General features: G+C 33.7%; 1 protein-coding gene across 1 annotated transcript in view; it reads left to right on the top strand.

Moving 5' to 3' along the window:
- LOC147916861 (gastric triacylglycerol lipase-like) overlaps nucleotides 1-18,513 on the top strand; it is a 121,704-nt gene extending 103,191 nt beyond the window's left edge. The window contains exons 4-10 of the mRNA XM_087432958.1: nucleotides 706-904; nucleotides 2,047-2,156; nucleotides 4,012-4,148; nucleotides 14,180-14,326; nucleotides 14,915-14,986; nucleotides 17,066-17,137; nucleotides 17,643-18,513. Coding sequence (XP_087289084.1) covers nucleotides 706-904; nucleotides 2,047-2,156; nucleotides 4,012-4,148; nucleotides 14,180-14,326; nucleotides 14,915-14,986; nucleotides 17,066-17,137; nucleotides 17,643-17,876 — 971 coding nt within the window. The 3' untranslated portion in view covers nucleotides 17,877-18,513. The remainder of the gene's footprint in view (nucleotides 1-705; nucleotides 905-2,046; nucleotides 2,157-4,011; nucleotides 4,149-14,179; nucleotides 14,327-14,914; nucleotides 14,987-17,065; nucleotides 17,138-17,642) is intronic.
- Nucleotides 18,514-26,328: the final 7,815 nt, after the last annotated feature.

Raw genomic sequence — 26,328 nt, 5'->3', positions numbered from 1 at the left:
AAGTTACTCATAAAAAACCCTAGAACCTCCTTGACTCTCTGAGATAAAGCTGAGGGTCTGAGTGACACCTGATTTACATTGTCTTCTGTGATGAGAAAGTGGAGCATATACTGGCCCATGAATTTTGTTTGGTGCACTGGGTGGGAACTCTGAGTCCCTGAATAGAAGCCACAGAACTTTCAACCACATTATTCTCCAGGATGCTTCAGTTTGCTGAAGGAAGTATTCATAATTGCTCTTGATGGTGTAACAACAGAGATCTGGTTCACTCCTCCTTTCTGCCCAAGAACTGAGAGGATGCAGATGCTGTTCAAGTTCAGGAGCATAACTTTTTTCTTTAATAATCTGCACATGAATTTTGGGGGGCCAAAACATTCCTGTTTCTGGATATATCTCTTTTGCTTTTCATGAAGTATAAACTCTTTACTTAGAAATAATATAGCCTGAAAATCTTAGAAATTAAAAACATCCATTAAAGAAATTTATACTTGAGGAGTTGGGGCGAGAAAAGGATGTAACAATCCTTCTTCCCTGAGGATTATGGAATAATATTTGTTCATACAAAATAAATGTAATAAATTGTTAGCACGTTTCTTTGGGATACAAGCCAAACAGTCCTAACTATATTACGGTAGTTTGAAAATCTGTGCTGTGATTTGCAATGGACTTTCCTGTGATAAAACATTTTCCATGCTTTCTTTTCAGTCCAAAAGCCAGTTGTGTATTTACAGCATGGTCTGCTAGTAACTGCCAGTAACTGGATTTTGAATCCTCCCGACAAAAGCCTGGGCTTCCTTCTGGCAGATGCTGGTTATGATGTGTGGCTGGGGAACAGCAGAGGAAATAGGTGGTCCAGGAAGCACTTGTACCTGGAAACAAATTCCAAAGAATTCTGGGCTTTCAGGTAGGGAAAAAAGTCTGTATTCTTTTATTTTGACTTAAAAATGGGTTAAATGTGTTTATTTATATCATTAATATTTAAATGCATTTGCAGAACTGAAATGAAGGTATTTCATTAAAATATATAACTACTGAGTAATATTTTTAAAAGATTTATATGGAAAAATTCCTCCAGATTTTTCTTTATATAGTTGTTAATGTGCCTAAGAATTAAGATGAAAATATGTGAAAACAACATTATTTCCTGTTTTTCCCCCAGCTTTCCAAATATAGTCACATTGCCAACCCATCCACTACTTTTTTTTTTTTTTTGCTGAGGAAGACTTGCTCTGAGCTAACATCTGTTGCCAATTCTCACCCTTTTGCTTAAGGAAGATTCACCCTGAGCTAACCTCCATGCTAATCTTCCTCTATTTTGTACATGGGTCGCTGCCACTACATGGATGATGAGTGGTGTATGTCCACACTCAGGATCCGAACCCACAAACCCAGGCCACAAAAGTGGAGTGCTCTGAACTTAACCACTAGGCCATGGGGCCAGCCTCCATCCACGACTTTTTACTTTGGGTGTGAATCTTGCTGTTTTAGAAAAAAATGGAGGTGGGAGGAGATGACAAGGGTAAAAAGCACGTGGTTGCTCTGTGCCACAGAGTCATAGAATAATGTAACAGCATCTGCCCTTGTCCATTTGCTAAAACAAATAAACTTTCTATTTTCCTCTTTGCAACTCTAGTAACTATTTCATCTGCTACCCAATTTTAAACAGTATATTGCTCATATTTCCTTTATAGGAAAGCCATATAATGTAGTGTCTTAGAAGTTGGCCTCTAGAACAAGAGTACTCTGAAATTTAGTCTATCAGATATTGGCTAGCATCACAGGCATGTTTCCAGTTTCCTCAGCTCTACAATGTGCATAGTTACAAACTTATCTCAAAGGTGTTTTGTGAGCATTGAATAAAGTGGTGCTTAGAAGCAGGTAGCACAGTAGCAACTAACATACGGAAAGTGTTAAATCAATGTTAGCTCCTACTACCTAGGTCTCCTTTTAGAGGGGCTCTTTAAGTCCATAATTTAAAACATGAAAATAACTTTTTGATTTCTAAAAAGAATTAAAACCAGTTTTATCCATTTTTATTTCATGCAGTTTTGATGAAATGGTGAAATATGATCTTCCAGCCACCATTGATTTCATTGTGAAGAACACAGGAGAAAAGAAAATTTATTACATAGGCCATTCCCAGGGCACTCTTATTGGTAAGCTAAGAGATACTGAAATCTGATTATGCTATAATTTTAAAAAAACAACAACAAAGGAAACATTTAAAAAAAATAATTTCATTTTTAGAAGTGATACATATTCACTACAATTATTCAGAACATACAGACAAGCCAAAAAGGAACAAAATTTAAAAGCCAGTGATAATTGTTGTATTATGGTATATAAGGGCATAAATCTTTTTAAAAGTAACAACAGTACTGGATATCATCATATATTAACATCATATTTCCAGTCAGACCACACACTTTAAACAAGATGTATGGATTAGATTCACTTGAGATTATCTGCAACTGGAATTTCCAAGACTGAGGACTGAGCATGTATTTCTTTTTCTTTTCCTTTCCTTGTAGTGCTTTCTTATTAGAAAGCTGACCTGTTGGCACTCTTTATGAAGAGTCTATAGCCTTGCTAGTTTGGCTTCTTTGAGCAGTTACATTCTGCTGTCCAGTGAGCTTGCTTTGAGGATTGCCTGGTATTGCTCTAGGCAGTATGAGGCACTGTTAATTTTTATACTGAAAATCCAATGAAGACTAGATGCTTCCAAACCTTTCAACTTGCCAGGAAAACATTTTTAATTAATTCAAGTATTCATTTGTTTAACTGTGCAGTGTACCTACTATTTGAAATATACTTTGCTGGCCAATATCTGCAATGTATATAGTATACTAAAGAAATCTCATTTCCTCAAAGCACACAATCTACTAAGGCAGGGTTTCTCACCCTCATCTCTCTGCTGATATTTTGGCCACGTATTTTTGCTGTGGGGGACTGCCCTGTGCGTAGAAGGATGCTTAGTAGCATCTCCAGTCTCTACCCACTAGATTCTGGTAGCACACCCTCCCCCTTCCATCCTTGGAGTAGTGACAGCGAAAAATGTCTCCAGTCATTGACAAATGTCCCTTGGGTGGCAAAATAACCACTATTGGAGAATCACCACAAAAGGAATAGCGTTTACAGAAGGCTAATGGGCAGTCAGGTGGACAGGAAAGAAGAGAGCAGAGAGGAGAGTGCTGACTAACCCATTAGGCATGGGAGGCCAAGTTCCTAGGGTTCATGAGACTTTAGGTATCAAAAAACATATTTAATTTCTTTTAAAATCAGAAAAAATAATGAATCTAATCCATGTTAGAACGTATTTATCCTTACATCAACACAATCACAAAATGTGGTTCTACATTTGTGTGTGTGTGTGTGGAGGAAGAGTCCCATGAAGGCAAAAGTATCTGGGTCCATGAAAGTCATCCTGTGGCCATGGAAGAAGACATCTCCTTCAACATACTTATCAGGGAAGATTTTATGACAAAAAAGAGAATGTTGAGCTGAACTTTAGATATAGGTGGTCCTTTGGAAGACAGATTTCTCAACCTCTCTGGAAAAGAGGCCCAAAGAGTAGAGGATGTATCTAGGTCCTCAATACACGTAAACCAGATTCCAAGTAATCAATAGAGAAAAAAACAGGTGGAACAGCCCAGAGAGGAAAACATCTAAGTAACAATTAGAATCCTGAGAGTGAAAGAGAAATTGGTCAATGGGAGGAGGAATGGTTTATTTTTTCCAGAGTTTTTACTAATAAAATAAAACAGTAGTGGCCACTGAATGTCAGGCTATGGAATCAGCAACCTCTCAGACAAACTGAATGAGATTTAGAGAAATTAATCTGGTGGCAGTGTGCAGGGCTAGTTGTAGGGAAATCCCTGGAGACCAGTCTGGGATATATGGCCAAGGTAACAGCCACATTATATAATGTTAGGTGGACTAGCCAAATGACAATGGGAATTTGAAGCAAGGGAGAACCCTGGGAAACTAGTCCCTTCTCTTGTTTTCTTTCAGCTTTTGCAGCATTTGCAACAAACCCACAACTGGCTGAAAAGATTAAAATCAATTTTGCACTGGCTCCAGCTGCCACTCTTACATACACAACAAGTATTTTGCGCCTTCTTGCTTCCATCCACCCAACACTGTTCAAGGTTTGTGATTCCTTATAGCATATGCTTATAGTTTTCAGAATGAGGAAATGTAAGCCAAGCTAAAGAAGAGAGATGCTGACAACCTCCTGCTGGATTAAAATGCTCAGTGTCCCTCACTGGCTTGGCTGTAACGTAGCTCTCTCCTCAACTTGATGTTGCATTCCGCATGGTGCGCAGCCTTTCATCATCCAGCTCATCAAGGTTTTTTTCCCTTTTTTCCTTATATGTATTGTCTATCTTTACAAATCATTGTTAATGCAGTTTCTTTGTATGCAAATCCAGAATCTCTGTTTCTCTTTCAAGTTTACTATCATGATCTTTTAATTGTGCACACTGAAATTTCAATAGGTTGAAAGTGTTTTTTCCCCTTTCAACTTCCTTTTTACTTTTTGCCATCATTGTGCCTCTGCCTACACAAAAGTCTCTCCATTACACCTGCAGTCATTACTTTAATTATATATTTAGTGCAGGAATATTGTAGAAAATATAGGAAATAATGAAAGATAAATAAAATTATTGGAAATCGTATTGTTCATGGTAACAACAATGATCATATGGTCAGTGTATGTTTAACTTTACGAGAAATGTCAGTTTTCCAAAGTCGTGTTCCATTTTGCACCACCAACGAAATATGATGGTAACAGTTCCTCTGCATCCTTTCCATCAGTTGATATTTTCAGGTTAAAATTTTACTTATTCTAATTGGTACAGAGTGGTTTCTTGCTGTGGTTTTATTTGCATTTACCTAATGACTAATGATTGAGCATATCTTCATATGTATACTTGCATCCATCCATCCCCTCTCCTGGGAACGTATAACTTTTACTAGTTTGTTGTTTATACTTCGAGGTATTTTTATGCATTTACCTGTATACGTACTCTTAAAAATATAGATAATGTTGCCATGTGTTTGTTTTGTTTCCTTTTATATAGAAAGTATTAATTAACATTCTGGGCTTAGGCATGTCGTTAAAAATAGAAGCAACGGCTTTCTTAACCTTATCTGTAACTTGCATATCCCACTGATTTTGTTGAGTAGACTAGTTAGACATTGCTTCCTTGCGAAAATCTTTGCAGTAATTCTGGAAGCCAGGAATTGTGAGTTCTCCACCTATACTGTTGTTTTCAAAAATTATTTTCCTATTATAGTAACCTGCACTTAACTTTAAAATTAGTTGCCAATTTCTGTTAAGCAAACAAAACAAAGCAAAAACTTGTTGGGATTTTGAATTTTGCAATTCATGAAAATAGTCTCTCTCTCCATTTATTTAAGGGTTCTCTAATTTCACCTGGGTTTTAAAAAGTAATAATTTCTTTTGTTGCTAGTATATAGAAGAGAGTTGATGTTTACATATTGATGTTATATCCTACAACCTTGCTAAACACACTTATTAGTTCTAATTGCTTTTTTGTAGATTCATAGAGTTTTCTATTTGGAGGATGATATTTTCTATGAATAAAGACAGTTTTACTTACTTTTTTAGTGTCGATACTTTTTAAATGTAACTTGTGTGTGTGTGCCTTATTGTACTGGCTAACACCTCCAGGACAGTGTTGAATATAAAGAACAGGAGCAGACATGCTTTCCTGTGTTCAGAGGGAAAGCATTGTGTCTTTCACTACTATATGATATTAAGTACAGGTTTTTCATAGACACACTTGAAGTGAGTTACCTTCTAGTCCTAGTTTGCTGAGAATGTCTATCAGGAATGAATGTTGGGTTTGTTTGATGCTTTTTCTGCATCTGTTGGGATGATCCCATGATTTTTCTTTAGTAGTCTGTTAATAGGGTGAATTACACTGATAGATTTTCTGAAAGTTAATCTAATTTTTCATTCTAGGGGGAAAACACACTTTTTCTTGATGTATAATACTGTTTCTATATTGGCGTCTTCAATTTGCAAAAATTTTTCAAAATATTTTAGCGTCTATATTCATAAGGCCTATTGGCTATAGTTTCTTTTCTTGTGATCTCTTTCTCTAATTTTGGTATCAGAGTAATAATGCTGGCCTCATAAAATGAGTTGGGAAGTATTCCTTTTGCTGCATTTTTCTGGAAGAGATCATGTAAAATTGACATTTGAGCTTTTATCAATATTTGATATATTTCACCAGCAAAATCATCTGAGCCTAGAATTTTCTGTTGGGAGTGCTTAGCTACAAATTCAATTTCTTTAATAGGCTTAAAACCTATACAGGTTATCTATTTATGCTTGAAAAAACGTTGGTAATCTCTCTTGAAACAATGTGCCTATTTTTTCTGTTATTGAATTTATTGCCATGACATTATACATAATATTTCCTTACTATTCTTTTAATATCTGTAGAATCTGTACAATGTCCCTTTTCCTGTTCCAGTTATTGGTAATTTCTTGCATCACTCTTTTTGCCCTGGTCAGTCTGGCTAGAGACTTATTGGTTTTATTAATCTTGTCAAAGAACTAGCCTTTGATTTTATTGATTTACCCTATTGTGTTTTTTAAATGCTCATTGATTTCCACTTGATCTTTATCATTTCCTTTTTTCTAACTTTGGATTTAGTAATTTCTTCCTTTCCTGGTTTCTTAGATCATTGCTTTTTAAACTTTCTTCTTTTGTGATTTAAGTACTTATGGCTATAAATTTCTTTCTAGGCACTGCCTTAGAGATATTGAATAAATTTGAATATATTATGATTTCATTTTCATTCAAGTTAAAATACCTCAACTTCTCTTTTGATATCTTATTTGACTCTTGGGTTACTTGAAAGTGTATCCTATAGTTCCCAAATATTTGGAGGTTTTCCAGATATCTTTCTGTTATTGATTTATAATCTAATTTTATTTTGTCCAGAGAACATAGTTTATATAATCTGAATCCTTTTAAATTCATTGAAACTTGTTTTATAGTCCTGAATACGGTCCATCTTGGCAAATATTTCATATGTGTTGAAAAGAATGTACATGGAATATGCATTCTGCTGCCATGGGGTGGAGTGTTCTTTAAATGTCAATTAGGTCATCTTGGTAAAAATATTGTCAAGATTTCTTTATTTTTATTGATTTTGTATTTGTTATATCCATTCCTGAGGGAGGAGTATTGAAACCTCTAAATGTAGTTGTGGATTTGCATATTTCTCCTTATAGTTCTATCAGTTTTTGTTTCACGCATTTTGAAGCTTTCTTAGGTACATAAACATTTAGGATTTTTATGTTCTCTTGATGAATTGATCATGTTGTGATTAAATGATCCACTTTACCTCTGTTAATATTTTTGATCTAAAATCTGCTTTGTCTAAGGTTAATATAGGCACTCTAATTTCTTTTTTGACTGATATTATCGTGGCATATTTTTTCCGTCCTTTTCTTCAACCTGTTTGTCTTTATATATAAAGTGGGTTTCTATTAGGAAGCACAAAGTTGGACCTTTCTTTCTGATCCTATTTAACCATCTCTGTCTTTTAATTATTGTGTTCAGATCATTTGAGTTTAATATGGTTATTAACCTTTTTAATTATTGTGTTTAGACCGTTTGAGTTTAATATGGTTATTACAGTGGTTAGGTTTAAAACTTGCGATTTGTATTTGCTCAATCTGTTCTTTGTTCTCTTTTTTTCTACCTTATTTTGGATTAATTGAGTATATTTTATGATTTCATTTTACCTACTCTATTGGCTTATTAAGTATATCAATTTATTTTGTTTTGTTTTTTCAAGGTTCCTTCCGGGTTTATAGTGTATTTCTTTAACTTATCACAGTCTATGTGCAGGTAATATTTACTACTTAACATATAGTATCGTAACCTTAAAACAGTAAACTCTCATTTCCCCTCTCCTGGCACTTGTGATATTTTTGTCATACCTTTTAGGTTGACACATGTTACCAACACCAAAATACATTATTATTATTTTTCTTTAAACAGTAATTTATCTTTTCAATTATTTCTTCATTAAAAAACAAGAAGAGCCATTTTTTATATTTTCCTGTATATTTACTATTTCTTGTGCTCTTCATTTCATTGTGTAGAACTTGATTTCCATCTGACATGATTTTCGTTTTTACTACAGGACTTCTTTTAACATTTTTTATATTGTTGATAATTAATTATCAGTTTTTTAAATTTATGAATAATTTTATTTTGCCTTTGTCAAAAATATTTTCGCTGGGGATAGAATTCTAGGTTTATAGTTTTTTCTATTTTTTATTGGTACTTTACAATCAAAGTAAATTGTATTTACTTTTAACGGGAGTGTTTATTTCTAATTTAGTTGCTCTGTGTTTCCTGGGTTGCATTGTTTCAAACAAGAAGTCTGTTATTGTTATGATTTTTCCTCTATTATGTAATGTCTTTTTTTCTGACCGCTTTTAGATTTTTTGCTTTTATTACTAGTTTTAAGCAATTTTTTTATTATGTGCCTTGGTATAATTTTTTTCATGTTTCTTATGCTTGGAAATCATTAAGCTTTTTGGGTCTATGGGTACATAGTTTGGGAAAATCAAACTTTAATAATTTCAGCAATTATTTCTTCAAATATATTTCCTAGGGCCACCTCTCCTTCAGAGGCTACAATGATACATATATTAGGACTTTTAAAGTTGTCCCGCGCATCACTGATACATGTTTATTCTTTTCAATACTTTTTCTCTCCACGTTGCTTTTTGCTTAGTTTCTATTTTTATGTCTTCAAGTTACATAATCTTTTCTTCTGCACTATTTCCTTTTCTACTAATCCTGTGCAGTGTGTTTTACTTCTCAGACAGTTTAGGTTTAATTTTTAAAACTTCAACTTCAGTCTTTTCATACCATCCATGTTTCTGCTTAACATGCTCATTTTTTCTTCTGTTGTCTTAGAAATTTGGAATATAGTTAAAATAACTTTTAATATTCTCACCTACTAATTATAACATCTGTGTTCTGAGTCTTTCTATTGATTTATTTTTCTCCCCATATGGGCCTAATTCCCGCTTCTTTGTGTGACTGGTAATTTTTGATTGTCAGTCGTTGTGACGTTTTTCTTATTGGATGCTAGATATTTCCATATTCCTAGAAACCGTTTTGAGCTTCTGTTGTGTGATGCAGTTAACTTGCTTGGAAACAGTTTGTTCATTTTGAGGCTTGCTCTTTTGCTTTGTTAGTAGAAACCAGAACAGCCTTTAGTCTAGGTCTAATTTTTCCTTCTTCTGAGTCAATTTCCTACTAATTACTCTAAAAATGGTTAATGATGAGGTTTTCAAATCTGGTGGGTGGGGACAGGCCCTATTTCAGACCTTCGAGCTCCAGGGGTTGTTATCGCCAACTCTTTCAGGTGGTTCATTTCCTGGCCTTGAGTATGTTTCCGCAAATACGTGTACAGATGAATACTAAGCTGAAGCATCCAGGTGGAATCCACGTAGATCTCTGGATCTCTCTCTGTCTCTCTCTCTCTCCCTGTCTCTTTGTCTCATTCTTTGTTTTTTTTTCCATGGTAACTTTAGCCACCTTGGCTTTCTCCAAAATCTCAACCCTGTCTCATTAATTCACATAGCTTGCCCAGCTTTGCCTGGGTTCCTGTGCTGCAGCCTGGGAATACTCTTCAGGCAATAGCTGAGCAACTCTGGGGCTCAATTTGTTTGTTTCACTTTTTACCTTTTTCAGAGATCACTGTCTTGTGCTGCCTGAAATTTAGTGTTTGAAAACTCTTGTTTCATGCATTTTTATTTGTTTGAACTATGACTACTATCTGATTCCAGGACATTTTCATGATCTCAGAAAGAAACACGCTATTGTCCCCTTTCCCTAGCACCTGGCCACCACTAATCTACTTTCTGTCTCTATAGATTTGTCTATTTTAGAAATTTCATATAAATGGAATCATGCAATATGTGGTCTTCTGTGTCTGGCTTCTTTCACTTGGCATAAAGTTCTCAAGATTCATCTACGTTGTACCACAAATCAGTACTTCCTTTTGATGGCAGAATAATATTCCATTGTATGGATATACCACTTTTGTTTTTCCTTTTATCAACCTATTAGTGGACATTGGGGTTGTTTCTCATTTTTTTGCTATTATGAATGATCCTGCAATGAACCTTCATTTACAAGTTTTTGTGTGGACATATGTTTTCACTTTCTATCAGGTATATACCTAGGAATGGAATGCTTGGGCATATGATAACTCTATGTTTAACATTTTTTAGAAATTCCTAAGTGTTTTCCAAAATAACTATATCATTTTTTTTATTCCCACCAGCAGTGTAGGTGCATTCAACATCCTGGCCAGCACTTGTTATTATCTTGTCATTTTATTGTAGCCATCCAAGTGGGTGTGAAGTGGTATATCATTGAGGCTTTGATTTGCATTTCCTTTATGGCTAATGATGTTAAGCATTGTTTCATGTGGTTATTGGCCATTTATTTCTCTTCTTTGGAGAAATGTCTATTTAAATCCTTTGATGATTTGTCGTTATTTGTCTGTTGTTGAGTTTATATATTCTGGATACAAGTCCCTTCTCAGATATATGACTTGCAAATATTTTCTCCCATTCTATGTACTGTATTTTAACTGTCTTAATGAAGTCCTTGAGGCACAAAAGTTTTAATTTTATAAAGTCCAGTTTATCATTTTTCTTTTGTCCCTTATGCTTTTAGTGTCATATTTTAAAAATCATTGCCTAAGCCAAGGTCACGAATATGTCCTCCTTTTCTTCTAAAAGTTTTATAGTTTTTCTTCTTACATTTATGTTAGTGATCCATTTTACGTTAATTTTTGTATATGGTATGAGGAAAGAGGCCAATTTCATTTTGTGATATGGGCATCCAATTATCACAGATCATTGGTGTTTGCAAAAAATATTCCTTCCTTATTTAATTTCCTTGCACCTTTGTTGAAAATCAGTTGACCATATGTGTACACATATACATATATATATATGGATATATGGATATATGTATTTATATATATGGGTTTATTTCTGGACTCTCAATTCTACTTAGTTTGTCTATGTCTATCCTTAAGCCAATACCACACTATCTTGATTACTTTACCTTTATAGTAAGTTTTGAAATAAGGAAGAGTGAGTCCTCCAAACTTTTTCTTCTTTATTAAGATGATTTTTGCTACTTTGTGTCCCTTACATTTCCATATAAATTTTAGGACCAGCATACCAATTTTTGCAAAAATGGCAGATGGGATTTCTACAGAGATTACATTGAAGCTGTAGTTGGATCATGTTTTTTAAAATCTATTTGCTAATGTCTGTCTTTTGATTGGTGTGTTTAATCCATTTAACATTAATGTAATGTCTGATAAAGTAGGATTTATTCCTACCATTTTCCTATTGGATTTCTATATGTCTTATACCTTTTTGTTCCTTTATCTATTCATTACTGACTTCTTTTGTGTTAAATAGATATTTTTTGTGTACCATTTAATTCTATTGCTGTTTCTTATACTATATCTTTTGTTATTTTTTTATTGCCTTGAGGATTAAAACTTACATCTTAAAACAATCTAGTTTAGATTAATACTAACGACTTCAGTAGGATATAAACACTTTGATCCATATAGCTCAATTTCTTCTCCCTCTATTCTATTCTTATACAAATTACATATTTATAAATTATATATGAGTTCATCAACACATTTTTACAATTATTGCTTTTTACATCAGAGAGGGGGAAAAAAGAATAACAAACAAAAATACATTTTTACTATCTTTTATAAATACCTATGTACTTTCCTTTATTGGTTGTCTTTATTTATTAATGTGAATTCAAGCTACTGGCTAGTGTCCTTTCATTCAGCCTGAAGACACTTTTTAGTGTTTCTTGTAGATCAGGTCTGCTAGTGGCTGATTCTTTAATTTTTTCTTTCTTTGGAAATGTCTTAATTTCTCCTTTGTTTCTGAAGTATAGCTTTGCTGGATAAAGAATTCGTGATTGATTGTCTTTTTCTTTTAGAACTTTAAATATGTCATTTTACTGTCTTCTAACCTCTGTTGTTTGTGATGTGAAATCATCTGTTAATTGTATTGATGATTTCTTTTATGTGATGAGTTGCTTTTCTCTTGCTGCATTCAAAGTTCTTTGTCTTTGTCTTTTGACAATTTGACTATGACGTGTCTTCTTCTGGATCTCTTTAGAATTCATCCTACTTAGAGTTTGTTCACCTTTTTTTATATGAAGAAAATTGTTTTTCATCAAATTTTGGAAGTTTTTAGCCATTCTTTCTTTAAATATTCTTTCTGCCCCTCTCTCTCCTCCTCTTCTAGACTCCAATTATGCCTATGTTAACATGTTTGATGGTGTCTTACGGGTCTCTAAAAATGGGATAGGGCTTTTCCCACTTAGTAAGATCTGAGTCAAATAAAGACAAGCTCTATGAATAGGGTTTTTCTGAGGTCTGCCAGACAGGTGAAATAATAACAGTTCACTGGACAGGGGGCATTTTGAGGAGTTTCAAACCCATTCATTGTCTTCCAGTGGCTGCTAAGCTGCTAGTCTACAAAGCTTCATTGGTTGCAAGGCTCTGTTTTCCAAAGCAACTGCAGAGCTGGGAAATGGACAGAGGAATATCACAAGCTAAAACATCTCACAATTCATTATTTTTGCCAAGACTCAAGAGTTTTATTAAAGATATACTCTATGGATTGTTGCAATCTTTTAATTTTCAGAATTTTCATACAGTTGATTTTGACAGTTCTTATTGCTATTATCGAGGGTTGGCTTTTTAGAGGTCTTTATGCTCCCAATAAAGAAGTCACACTCCTGGTCAATTTTTGTAAGTTTTTGTTGTATGCTTGAAAAGAATGTGGATTCTCTAATTTTCCCAGGCCATGTTACAAATATTTCAAATAAATCAAATTATTATGCTATTTAAAGTCTCTATAATTATAGTAATTTTTGTTTGCATTACCTACTACCCAGATATACTCTAGACAGAGCCCTTTTCTGTGAAAATAATTTCACTTATAATTTAGTTTTGCCCCTTTCAAAGAAAATGCATACAGAGTAGTTCTCTCAACATCCAAAGCTTGTGTCTTTGTACTATAGGTTTTTCTTTCTAATATCTATCTTATATGATGTTCCTTTTAACTTTATATTTGCCATATTTGTGATTTTTTATGTTATTTTTTCATTAATTTAATGATTTTCATGCAACAAAATGCACCCATTTTAAATATATGGTCCAATAAGTTTTGACATAGTGTAAACCCAGGATTAGTTTTTCCATTTCTAGAAATACATGTAAATATAATTGTACATTATCTATAATTATATGCTTTATTTTTTGATGTATTTTCATTCTTTTATTTTTATCTACAGATTTTATATCTTCCTCTCTTTTAGTCTCCATGTCTGAGACAGATTCAATTCTAGTCTAAGATAATTTCCTTTGTTTTTACCTCATTAACTTCTCCAAATACACTTTCACTATCCTCTCCTTGAAGGATTTCAGAGAAAATATGTTTTTTTATGATAACCATTCATAATTTTTTTCTTCACAGTCTATTCTTGCTAGTTTATTCCCCCATCTCTTAGTCTATTGTGCTTTATCTAACTCACTTATTCTTCTCTGCTTAACTATCTCTGGAAATTTATTTTCTCTTTTTTTTAAAATTCACTTTATAAATCCCATTTTACTACTTTTTTTTATAATGGACATGTCGTAAAATTAGCAAATTATTCCAGCTTACCTGTCTGTATATATTGTAAGTGTGGGTGTGTTTTCTTTCCATTTATATGTAGCACAGCATCAAAAAATATACAATTTTATTTTCATTAGCTATATTAAAGTAAATTCTGTTTTCTATATCTGAAGTCAGATCAAGTTCATTACTCTCAAAAGTGTTCATTCTGGTTGAATTAATAAAAACCATTTCTAACACATACTGTTTTATTGGCAACTTTTTTCATATTAGAAAAATGTGTAGAATATCACAGTGAACTAACTCATTCTACTTTTCAATAATACGTTGCAATTTTGTATTTCCTATTTCTTCTATCTTTCTTGATTTCTACTGGAGAAAACACATTTTTCATCAAAAATTATCCTTCAAATATGTTATTTTCAGATCCTGTTTGGTGAAAAAGAATTTTTACCCCATACAAATATGAATAAAATCATCGGTCAGGATGTGTGCAACCATGCAGTCATTGGTACACTTTGCAACAATTTACTCACATTGGTGTCAGGATATAATCCAAAAAATCTAAATGAGGTATGTGTCAATAATGATTTAAAATAAATGTTTTTTCTTGATGATGTGTTAGTGGTGCTATATCATTATCTCGATAGGTAAAAATTAAAACCCAGGGACAATTAACTTACCTAAAAAATATATATCTCAACTTGATTCATATAGGTAAACTATATTATAATCCAAGATGTATTGTGTACATAATTTCTAAAGTTCAATATTTCTGAGATGAGATAATCTATATGACTCTGTAGAAAATTCAAATATAAACCTTCACATCATATAGGAATGCATGTCTGAATATCATATGTGAAGAGTTTCAATCTCTTTCCTCTGTCTGCCCCATTTTAATAAATCTAGTGTTATTTATCTAGGCACAGATCATTCAGTTTAAGACATCAATCAAATATTTCGATCAAACATTATCATGTAAAACGCAAAGAGATTTAGATTCCTCTGGCTATGGACAAAATCACATGTTTCCTTCTAAACTGATTAAACAGGGGTCTGACTCACAGAAGTAACACAGTTCTACTATTTTGAAATATTCTCATTCTTGGAAAGAAACTAATTATTCACAAATGTGTATATTGTTTTTCTTTCTTCTAGAATCGTCTTGATGTATATTTAACAAAGATTCCAGCAGGAACATCAGTTCAGAATATTTTACACTATTCTCAGGTATAACTTTTCAAATTCTATCACTCAGTATTTATTGAGCTTCTAATATCTTTTAAAAAACATGGGGAAAAAAGCATGACTATGTCATGTGGTGTAGTTTAAAAAATGATTTTGGAGAATAAGATAATTTATTGCAGATTTTAAATTTCAATTAAATGACTTTTCTTTAGGTTTCCCAGGTTTAGCAAATAAATTTTAACTTCAGATAAATACATAAGTTTTTAGTATAAGTATGCCCACTATGATATTCCAAATTCATTTTAATTTGGCATCTTCTATTTTATGAGGCAACTCAACATTTTCATCCCATAATCAAGGCAGCTGTTTGAGTTTTTTAACAAAAAAGGAAAATGTTTCATAAACCTATCCATAACATTTCTGTCATTTGTTTTCATAGTCTCATTAAAATTAACAGTAATTTACATATGCCATCTCCAACCAGATGACAATAATAAATGACAAATTTCCTAGACATTTCCCCCTTCTTCCCTTCATCCCTTCTTTTCTATCCTCCCTCCATGGCTCCCTTTCCTCTCTCTCTTTTTTTGAAAACTCTTCTACTTGGTAAGGTTCAGTGATTCTCTATCTTTTTTGTTTTGAGGCCAATGTATTACATACCTGTTTGAGGACATAAACGGGAACTTTGATGCCAAGGACAGATACTGCCCGCCATGTGTGAGGACAAAGGGGGAATGTGAAAAAGGCAGAATTATTTCTTTTACCCTCAAAAGTGATAGATTTCTTTTCTGTTTAAAGTGGAAAACTGGTATAAATGTATTTCATGTCAATTTAGCATCAATTTTGGCAATCTTCAGGGGTTAATCATAGATGGAAATTCTAGGAGCCCTTCAGGTATATGTGTAAATAGTGATAATTTTCTTCTCTACTCATCCAGAAGACTTTCCCATGTGGCAGCCGAAATATTGGGGATAAAATGACCTCACCTTGCTAATACCATTTGCCAAGGTGTAAGCTGATGCCTATACACAGGGTGCAAGAGCATCTTATTCCAAGGCATCTACTATTTGAAATCTATAGATGGGTGGTAATTTTGGATTCCATGTGCCCTCATTGCCATGAAACTTTTTACTCCATTGACCCATAATCAACAAAGCAACATGTGTAACCTCCTGAGAAGAAATGCTTCATTCCATTTTCTTGTTTTCAGAAACCTAGCTAGAACATTTCCACTGCCTAGCGCCTCTACTTTGTAGAAGAAAGAGTCCTGGAATTACTTATATCTGACAATTAGAATGCTACAAAAGTCCCATTTCTTACTCTTTCCAATTCTGAGACAATTGTTTTGCAACAGAAATCTTTCTTACTATGTTGCAAAAATTACTTTATCTTGGAGTATCATGGGAAAATATTTATAAAAAGAAAATTCTACATAAAGGATAAAATTTTTTCTGCATATCAATTTTCAATGCAAATGTTCACTAATTTAATCTGTTTGAAAATATATTTTGATGTCAATTGGATTATAAAGCAGTAAAGCAGTCTTTATACTGCCAGTAAATTGGCACTGCAAATTTTATTTGTGCTGTAAGACTTCATTAATTTGGATCCTTGTAATTTGAAATATTTGGTTATTAAATAGTTACAAACCGAAATTTACTTTGTACCAAAAAATTGAGTAATGATATAACAAATTAGGGTTTTAAAATAACTTGACAAACACCCATTTATTCCCATAAAATTATAATTTTTTTCCATTGGTTTATTAGGTGCTTCCTTAATAGATAACATGATAAGTTACTATAGTTTAAACATTATTAAAATGTGTTTAAAATGTACTTAATGTTTTTCTTAAAAGTAAATGTACTTAATGTTTTTCTTAAAAGTATGTTATTTGTGCTAATTTGTCTGATTTCTAGTTGTCCAGGAATATGTTTTAGTAGGCATACATCCAGGAGCACATAGCATTGTGGTAGAAAGAGTACTGGACTTATGTATGGGGGACATCGAATCTGAATCAATGGGTCACATTGTAAAATGAGGCAATAAACTCAACAATCTCTAGCTCTATTTATTTTATAAGATTTTATCAGTAATATTTTTTTTTAATCTTTATTTAAGGTTATTAATAAAGGTACATTTCAAGCTTATGACTGGGGAAATTCATTTCTAAATATTCTACACCATAATCAGGTAAGGTCACTTTGACCCTTTTGGAAAGACAAAAATGAAAATATATTAAAGATATAAGAAAACACTTATTTTTAAAAGATTATGCAGTAGTTTACACTTCCAAGGAGGATGATAAAGATAGACCTAAGAATGGGTTCAAAATAATAAAGCATAAATTCTTACCACAGTACTATACAAAGCACAACTTCGTATATCATGTCATTTGAACTTCACAACAACCTTATGAGATGTATCAGATATTTATTAATATCACCATTTCACATATAAAGAACCTAAGGAACACAGAGTTTCTAGTTTGTGAAAATCATGTGGTTGGTACAATTTAAAGGCTTGAAAAATAGTCCATTTCTGTCTGACAAAGGTTGAGCTTCTATAGATAATTTCTATGGACTTAATAAATAGATAATAACCATTATCATTTCATGGGAGAAGAAAACAGTCAATTTACTATTTGTAGTTTGATATGCTGTTAACATACACATTACTATTCCTCATTTTCCTTTAGCCCACTCCTCCGTTATACCATGTGGAAGATATGAAGGTTCCAACGGCAATCTGGAGTGGTGGACGGGACATTCTGGCGGACCCAATAGATGTTAAGAATTTGGAAGGAAAAATCTCCAATCTCATTTACCATAAGAAGATTCCTTCCTACAATCATCTTGATTTTGTATTAGGATTAGATGTTTATGATCAGATTTACACTGAAATCATCACAATGATGAATGAATCTCAGTGAAGGTGAAATTTTCTTTGGCTTTACACATATTTTTCCACCTCTTCTGAGGGCCCCTTGCTTTTCTAGATGCAAAAGTTTTCTTTCTTGTCTTTTTTTGTTTAGATGGCTTCTGGTTCTTAAGCCAGAATCATATTATTAAATCATTTGCACTAGTCCAAAGAAGAATGAGCACTTATAAAATATTTCATTCATCTTGTGAATGATTTCACGCCATGAGAATTTTAATATTTTTGACAAGAAGAGAGCTCTTTAAAGAATAAGCATACTTCTTATGGGCAATAAAACAATCCTGAAATATTTATGCAGGCAGAAACTGAGTTGTATGGTATGCATTTGGGGGGTGTGGTATCTGGAGAAAGGTCTATACAAATGCCTACCATACTTGTTGGCAGTGAAGCCAAATAAGACCTTGTCAATGAGTCCTCTTGGCTGAAATTCAGTGAGACCAGGACTTCTCTTGTCTCACCATCTATATGGACCAGTCACTGTTTTCAAGAAACTGATCATATTAGTACTCTCTAGTATGGAAAATAGGAGGAATTTTTGAGTATCACTTTTCTATTATGGAAAATGCTCTTCCCAGGACTAGTAGTTCCCGCAAGAAGTTTGCCAATCAGTAATAAATATAAAGTGCCAAAGGCTGAAAAGACATTATTTATTGACTCCAGGGTTTACTCATACATTGATCTAAAAGTATCTGAGTCATTAACGTATGATGCTGTTGGATTGAGTCACTCCATTTGTGTTGAAAGCCCAAGAATAATGTGAGGTTATCACAATGTTTTGGCCTCTTTCATTTATCAATCCTAGTGTGCTGTCGCATCAGGTAGCCAGTAGCTGCATATGGCTATTTAAATTTAAATCAGGATTAATTAAAATAAATTAAAACTTCATTTCCTTAATCTCACTAGCTACATTTCAAGTACTCAATAGCCATATGTGGTTACTGATATATTGGTTACAGATATACAACATTTCCCCCATTGCAGAAATTTTTAAAGTTCTGGATAAAGAAGAGAGCAAAACATGGAGATTGCAAACAGTAGAGTTATTAAGATTTAGAACATTCCACAAAAAAATGCACAAAGGAAGCAGAAAAGGAGAATAGACGGTTTATGGTATCAGATGTGAAGGACTGGAATATACTGCTGGCAAAATTCAAACTGTTCGCCATTGTACTAACTCAGGTGGTGAAAATCTTTCCAAAATGATGGATAGAGTCTTAGTTTCTACAGATCCTCACAGGAAATATGAAGATACCCTCAAAAAAGCCACATTGTGTGATGCAACTTAATACTGATCGTGAAAGTATCTATCCTACATTATATACTTAACACCCAGTAATTGGTAGAATTGTGATGATACTCTGAAAGTAGTAACCATGATATAAGGTTTCTGAGTATTAAGGGGACCTGTTTTAATGTTGTCCTTGAATTAGAATTCTTTCTAGATCTAGAAATTCCCTTCCAATGCAGCTTTGCATACAATTCACCAACAATTCAAGCAGGAATATTTGAAGACGAAGAAAATTTGTTTGTATAACATTTTTGATTTGTAAAATAGCAAATAAGAATAGAGTAATATTTATTATAGACATAATACAGATGGAAACTGTTTATATAAAAATTGAACTTTGAGAAACAATAGAGAGAGGCAAAGAATTTTCTAATATTTACATATATGTTCTAATCAGGGGCAAAAATAAATAAATTTTTGGCCACTGTGGGCTGAATATCAGAGTAGGAAGTTGAAAGAATCAGAAGAATTATGAAAAAGCAAAATGAGATTGAAAGAAGAGGAGAGTCTGGAGAAGTTCAATCATTTAACAAATATTTAATGGGGCACTTACAAAATTTTAGGCATTATACCAAACAGTGGGATACATCTGGGACCCAAACAGATAAAAATCCCTACTTTTATGGGAAGAAATAGTAATGTCTTGTCTTCTTAGGCTTCTGGAACAAAATGCCATGGACTGGGTAGCTTAAACAGTAGATATTTAATTCTCACAGTTCTGGAGACTGGGTAGTCCAAGATCAAGGTGCTGATCAATTCAGTTCCTGGTGACAGTCCTTCTTCCTCGTTTGCAGGCAGCCACTTTCTTGCTGTGTTATCGCATGACAGAGAGAAAGAGAGAGAGCACATCTTCCTGGTCTCTTCCTAGAAGGGCACTAATCTCATCATGAAACCTTGTGATGTCATCTAAACCTGATTACCTCCCAAAGGCCCAGTCTCCATATACCATCATATTGGGGTTAGGGCTTCAACACATGAATTTGGGAGGACACAGTTCAGTCCATAGCAATTAATTTTGCTGAAAATATCACAAGTTGTGAGTGGCAAGGCTTGTGTTTAGACACAGAGAGTCTCCCTCCAGACTCTGAGAATTAAGTACCATATTTTCACATGTAAGAAACATTTCCATTAGTCTGGGCTCAGGGTTTCATCATTGTCGTATAGAGAAAAAATCCATAGTCACTATTAGAACCACACTTCTATAGCTAACATTTAAAGTTGATATTCATCTAAATTTGATCTATAGAAACTGCTTAAGAAAATATAACCTTCCTTCCATATTGCAAATTTAATCTTTGTCAAGCAAATCATTTATGCTTTATGAATTCCAAGTTAAAAGTATTCTTTTTCATTCTGTACATGAATTAAATCAACTCTATTAAAAACACAAATTAAGATCCTAGAGTTCCCAAGGTGGACCAAACATTGGTCAGATTACCTTTGAGAATAGTCCTAAATAAGACCTTTTACAGTTATGATCTCACAGCTGTCATAAAGGCAACCCCCTCTGGAAGTCTTCTGAGGGGAAGGGGGAACTGCTCTAACCATTTGAAAAGTTTAGCTTCCCCTTTATAGGTGCAACAGTAAAAGTGCTATTTGCCTGAGACTATTCATTTAACTACTGAAGAGTGTCCTAGCCAGGTTGGGCTGGTTGCTTAAAAATATGTCAGGTGCTAACCATGGCCTGGATGGGACAGACCCATACCCTAATACTAGAAGAGAGGGGACAGGTTTCAATGAAGTATAATGTTGATGAAAATATGCTAGACAGAAGATTTTAAAAGCATAAGAGCTAATGTGTTTCAAATTCTATACAAGGCCTTGAGAAAGAAAAAAACTTCCTCAAATAAAAATTATTTGGATGTCCCCCATTAAATCTATAGGAATTCTGAGGGATCTTCAGACAAGGTAGAAAAAAATAACCTTTCATTCTTCCTTTAATTCATTGTTTTACTCAGCAAATTCTTGTTTGACACCTGTATTTAGACAGAGAATAGCTCACTTGATTATCACAAAACCCTTGTACTATCAGTAAGAAAAATGAAAGGAATTACAAGTTAAAGATTAGAAAGCTGCAGTTAAATTATTAAGTGGTTCAACCAGGGTCATGCTGATATTAAATGAAAGAGCTGGGATCAACCTTGGTGGGTCTTCTGATTCTCCATCCAAGACTCTTTAAACTACATGAGGCAACTGTCTCCAGCTCCTGATATTTTCCAAGTAAACTCTTCAGCAAGTGTATGTGTCTGCAAATAGAACTGAATAGTCCCAAACACTAGTTTTCCTAACTCTTATTAAGATTAACTATACTGTAAGTAACACAGGGGAAGACCAGGAGGCATTATCCATGATTTTTCTCCTAATGACTTACTGCTCTACTGAAACAACACCTCTCACTTCAATTCTCTCTTTATACACACACACTACTTCCCCGTTTAGCAGCTCAGTAATTCAGTACTTGTTTATTTGGTGGTATGAGGAGCATATTATTGTGATAGCAAGTGATGGATTAGTAGAATAACCTTTTAGAGTTTAATTTAGTTTGGTCTTCTAACTATTGACTCTAAAGTATTAACACACAAGAAGAAATTTTGTGGAGTCAGTTTTCCCCAAATTGAATTATATATTTCATACAATCTCAAGTAAAATTCTAAACAGCTTTCTTTTTTTGTAGAAAATTGCAGGTTGAATCTAAATTTTGTATAGAATTGCAAATGGTCAAAAATAACGAAGAATATGTTTAAAAAAGAGTAAGAACATTGGAATATTTATACTATCCAGTATCAAAAATTGTAAAATTATAGTAATTAAGACAGTGAAAAATTGATGCAAAGATAGAAAAATATGCTAATGGAACAGACTAGAGAATCTAGAAGCAGCTCCGCATATGTATGGTCATCTGATTTTGACAAAAGTGACAGTGCACTGTAGAGAAATAACTGGGGGTTTAAAATATATCAATTGCATACATATAAATGTAAATATATAAATTTTAAATCGTATTTTACCTGAACACAACAGTTCAGGAGAATTGCAGACAAAACATGTAAAATGTGAAAAGCAAAACAATAAAGCTTCTAGAGGAAAACATATAATATCTTCACGCCATTGGAGCAGGCATAGATTTCTTGACACAAAAAATATAATCATAAAGGGAAAATCAGAAAATTAGATTATATTAAAATTAGGAACTTCTTCTATTTATCAAGATATATCATTAAGAAAATGAAATGGCAAGCCATAGTGTGGAAATATATAGTTCCAATAACACTCAATTACCAATAAATTGCTCATATCCAGCATATATAAAGAACTTTCATAAATTGATTTTAAAGATACAGACAGTCCAATTTTAAGTGGGCAAAAGACTTGAAGAGGCACTGCTTATCATGTATTCAAATAGCTGATACACAGAAGAAGATTCTCAGCCTCATTAGCCATCAGGCAACATAGGATTACCCTAAAGCACACACTAGAATGAACCAAATAAAATTAATTGACAATACCAACTTGGTCAATAAATAGAAAACAAAACTCTCATACATTGCTGATCGAAGCAAAATGGGGCGACAACTCTGGAGAATAGCCTAGAAATATCTATTAAAGCTGAACATATACACAGCCTATTACCTAGCAATTCAATTCCTAGGAATATACAAAAATCAAAACATATGTACACCAAATCTGTCTACAATAATGTTCATAGCAACATTCTTCACAATATCCCAAGATGGAAATAAACCAAATGCTATCAACAATAAAATGGATAAATAGGTTGTTGTGTGTTCTCACAATGGAATACACTCCTAGAGCAATGAAAATGACTGAACAGCTGCTACATGGAAAAACATAGAGGAATCCCCAGCCATAAATAAAACTAGTATGTCATTCAATTTGTCTAATTTCCCCTGAGATAAAAATTTCCCAGGCAGAGTTACCAGAGGGAAGTAGAGAATAGTGAGACTAGGAACTCACCACTCCTACCTCAAACCCACAAACCACAAACATAACATATGGGTTTGCGTGCAAACATACACACGTTTGTCGAGTCATTGCTATAAATAGAATCTTTTGTAGCTTTTATTACTAATCTTCATTATACCACTATAAATTATAATTCTGAGAACTATAGACATCAGGTAACCCACTAAAAGCCAAAGATGAAATAAATGGCTGAGAAGGGGTTGAAATCTAGATCCCTTTGGTTCCATCATCCTTTGTAGTGCTCTTCTTTTTTTAATTTTTATTTTTTTGCTGAGGAAGATTCACCCTGAGCTAACATCTGTTTCCAATCTTGCTCTATTTTGTATGTGAACTGCTGCCACAGCACGGCCACTGACAAGTGGTATAGGTCCGTGCCTGGAACAGCACCCCAGCCACCGAAGCAGAGCACACTGAACTTAAGCACTAGGCCACAACGTCCGGCCCCTATTGTAGTGCTCTTGAATACTGGTTCAAATATATGAATCAAGGATTCTGCCTCAAAGGATTGTGAGAAGCTTACCTGAAATAATGTATTTGTGTAAAAGCCTTGGCACTCACGATGAAGGCTCAATAAGTAGTAGCTATTTTTTCATCACTGCAATTATCCTTTGAGGTGATGTGGCGTTATCGTTCAGTTTAGTGTTAGTATATTTTAACTTTAAGACTGCGACTGGTACAAACTGATTCATGAGTTCTAAGTTGCATTTTACTTCACAACATTATAAAAGGCCTAGATCTAAAGAACCTGAGAAACTTGTCCTGAGCAAAGCAAGGGTGGCTTTCAGAGGACCACTCAAATATGCCATAGAGACAGCTAAGCAGCATGTCCAAGGAGGATGCAGAACACTAGAAGTAAAAAGACTTCATGTCAGGATTTTTGTTTTTTTTAGATAGAATATAATTTTGGAACTGAATAGGTATTGATATAGCAATGTCATTGAAAGAAAAGGCTTATGGGATATTCCTAAAAGGAAACAATTCTGCAAACTGAACCAATAGTATATAAAGTAGTATTATATACATTATCAGATGTCAGTAAATGGCTTAAGTTTGATTGTATTAACATGGAAAAAAGAAAAATCTAGACAGCTAGGAACTACAGTCAATCCTCATTATACCCAGACTCCATATTTGCAAATTTGCTTGCCTGCTAAAATTTATTTGTAACACCAAACTCAATATGGTGCTTTTATAGTCATTCATGGACATGCAGAGGGCAGCGAAAAACTAGAGTGGTCAGTTGTGCATGTTCTCAGCTGCAGTCAAACAAGGTGACACTCTGCCTTATTTCAGCTCTCATATTATAAACAATATCTTTTTCACTAGCAATTTAGTGCCATATTTTTCACATTTTGGTGCTTTTTGCTGATGATTTTCTTCCTTAAAATGTCCCTCAGTCGTATGCTGAAGTGTTGTTTAGTGTTTCTGAGCACAAGAAGGCTGTGATGTGCCTTACAGAGAAATGCATGTGTTAAGAGAAGCTTCATTGAGACATGAGTTACAGTGCTGTTGGATGTGAGTTCAAAGTTAATGAATCAACACTGTGTATTAAACGAGATGTTTTTAAGAAGACACACACATAAAGCAAGGTTACGTATTGCTTATTTGATGAAAATATTGTGGCCAGAGGTTCACAGGAACATAACTCTATTTCCCCCTAAGATCACTGAATTCAGTATTTGCTAACTCAGTGCTTTTTGCTGACTTTATAGAACATCACTACTTCGAATAACAGGGATCAACTGTAATTTCTTAGGAAAGAAAAGAAACACTGTCATGGATCTAAGTGTTCGTGTTTTCTATTAAAGTAAAACAGTTAATGAAGAGATGAGAATATTTTTAATTTATCCTTTATAAAATAGTACATATATATAAATTTTTAATTAAAATTATTTGAGATAATTGTAAATTCACATGCAGTTGTAAGCAATAATACAGAGAGAATATACATTTTATAATGCTTTTAAGCAATATCTCTTTCAGAAATATTTAGAAAATCATGAGGATAGTGACATTTTGAGTGATATAAATATAACCCAATCCAGAGGTTGAAGGAAAGAGCAAGTGAATTCTAGAACTTTGGATAAATGCAAGTTGAATCTGAGGAGGACAAAAGGTTTTCCAAGAGGAGTTAGAAATCCAAGGTTAGAGTGTAGAAGATGCTCAGCCTTGTGACATGAGTACTCGTGCCACACTTGATTTGTCATCTTGGGGTTTTAAGCATACAAATAATAGTTGCTTGAAAATGTAAATAAAAGTTTATTTTTAAAAACAAGCCACACAAATATTTATACATAAGAAAGAGAAAAGGACATTGGTTTGGCAAGGAAGATTGAAGCAAAGAGGACCATTTCGAAACAGTGAATGTTCTTTTAAATTGCACAGATCAACTGTTCTACTATAGAATTAATTTAAATTATACCTAATTGATCCACCAAAATAAGAATACATTCTCTCCAAATTAATTTTTGCAATAGCTTGCAGGGGACTGTGAAACAAGGTTGACTTCTTAAAGGTTTCTTTTTATTTCTGCTTCTTTGACTACTTAATTCCACAGGTACTTACTAAAAAGAAAAGAATACACATAATCTCTCTGGACTCAATTTTGTCATGTGTAAAATGAAGGAGAATAGTGTCTAAGATCTCTTAGAGCTCTAGCATCTTGGATTCTATGAGCACTAGTTCTCTCTCTCTCTGACATATTCCTGTATAGCCTACATGTGCTTACAAACACAAAACTCAGACTCCCTTTTGTCATTGTCATAATTTTCTGCCTTTAACTTGTCTCTTTATATCCTCGGTTAGAACAAGTTGTTTCAGGTTTTGTCCATTAGTGCAGTTCTCAAGACACCTGGACTATAGTTCTCATATTAATAATTAAATGGTAGAGAGAACAGTTGCAGCCTGAGATATAGGGTCTCTGGTCATAGAAGAACACAGTGAGGAGATAGAGGGAACCGGGGCTTGAGGGGTCCTAGAGGATGGGGACCCTGAAGGTAAGCTGTTGAGGACTGGGACCTTGAAGGCGGGGCATTGAAGCAACCCACTGGTGGAGCTAGACATTATAACTTATCCATTTCTTCTGTGCCAGGCACTGAGCTGAGCTTTTGATGGGCATCATCCCATCCTCATGGCATCATGGGAAGCTCCACAGGGTGTCTTAGCCTAGGCC

This window comes from Ceratotherium simum, chromosome 6 (genome assembly GCF_057802395.1).
Source record: "Ceratotherium simum simum isolate JZ-2026a chromosome 6, ASM5780239v1, whole genome shotgun sequence".
Lineage (NCBI taxonomy): Eukaryota > Metazoa > Chordata > Mammalia > Perissodactyla > Rhinocerotidae > Ceratotherium > Ceratotherium simum.
This window is presented reverse-complemented; position numbering and strand designations above follow the sequence as displayed.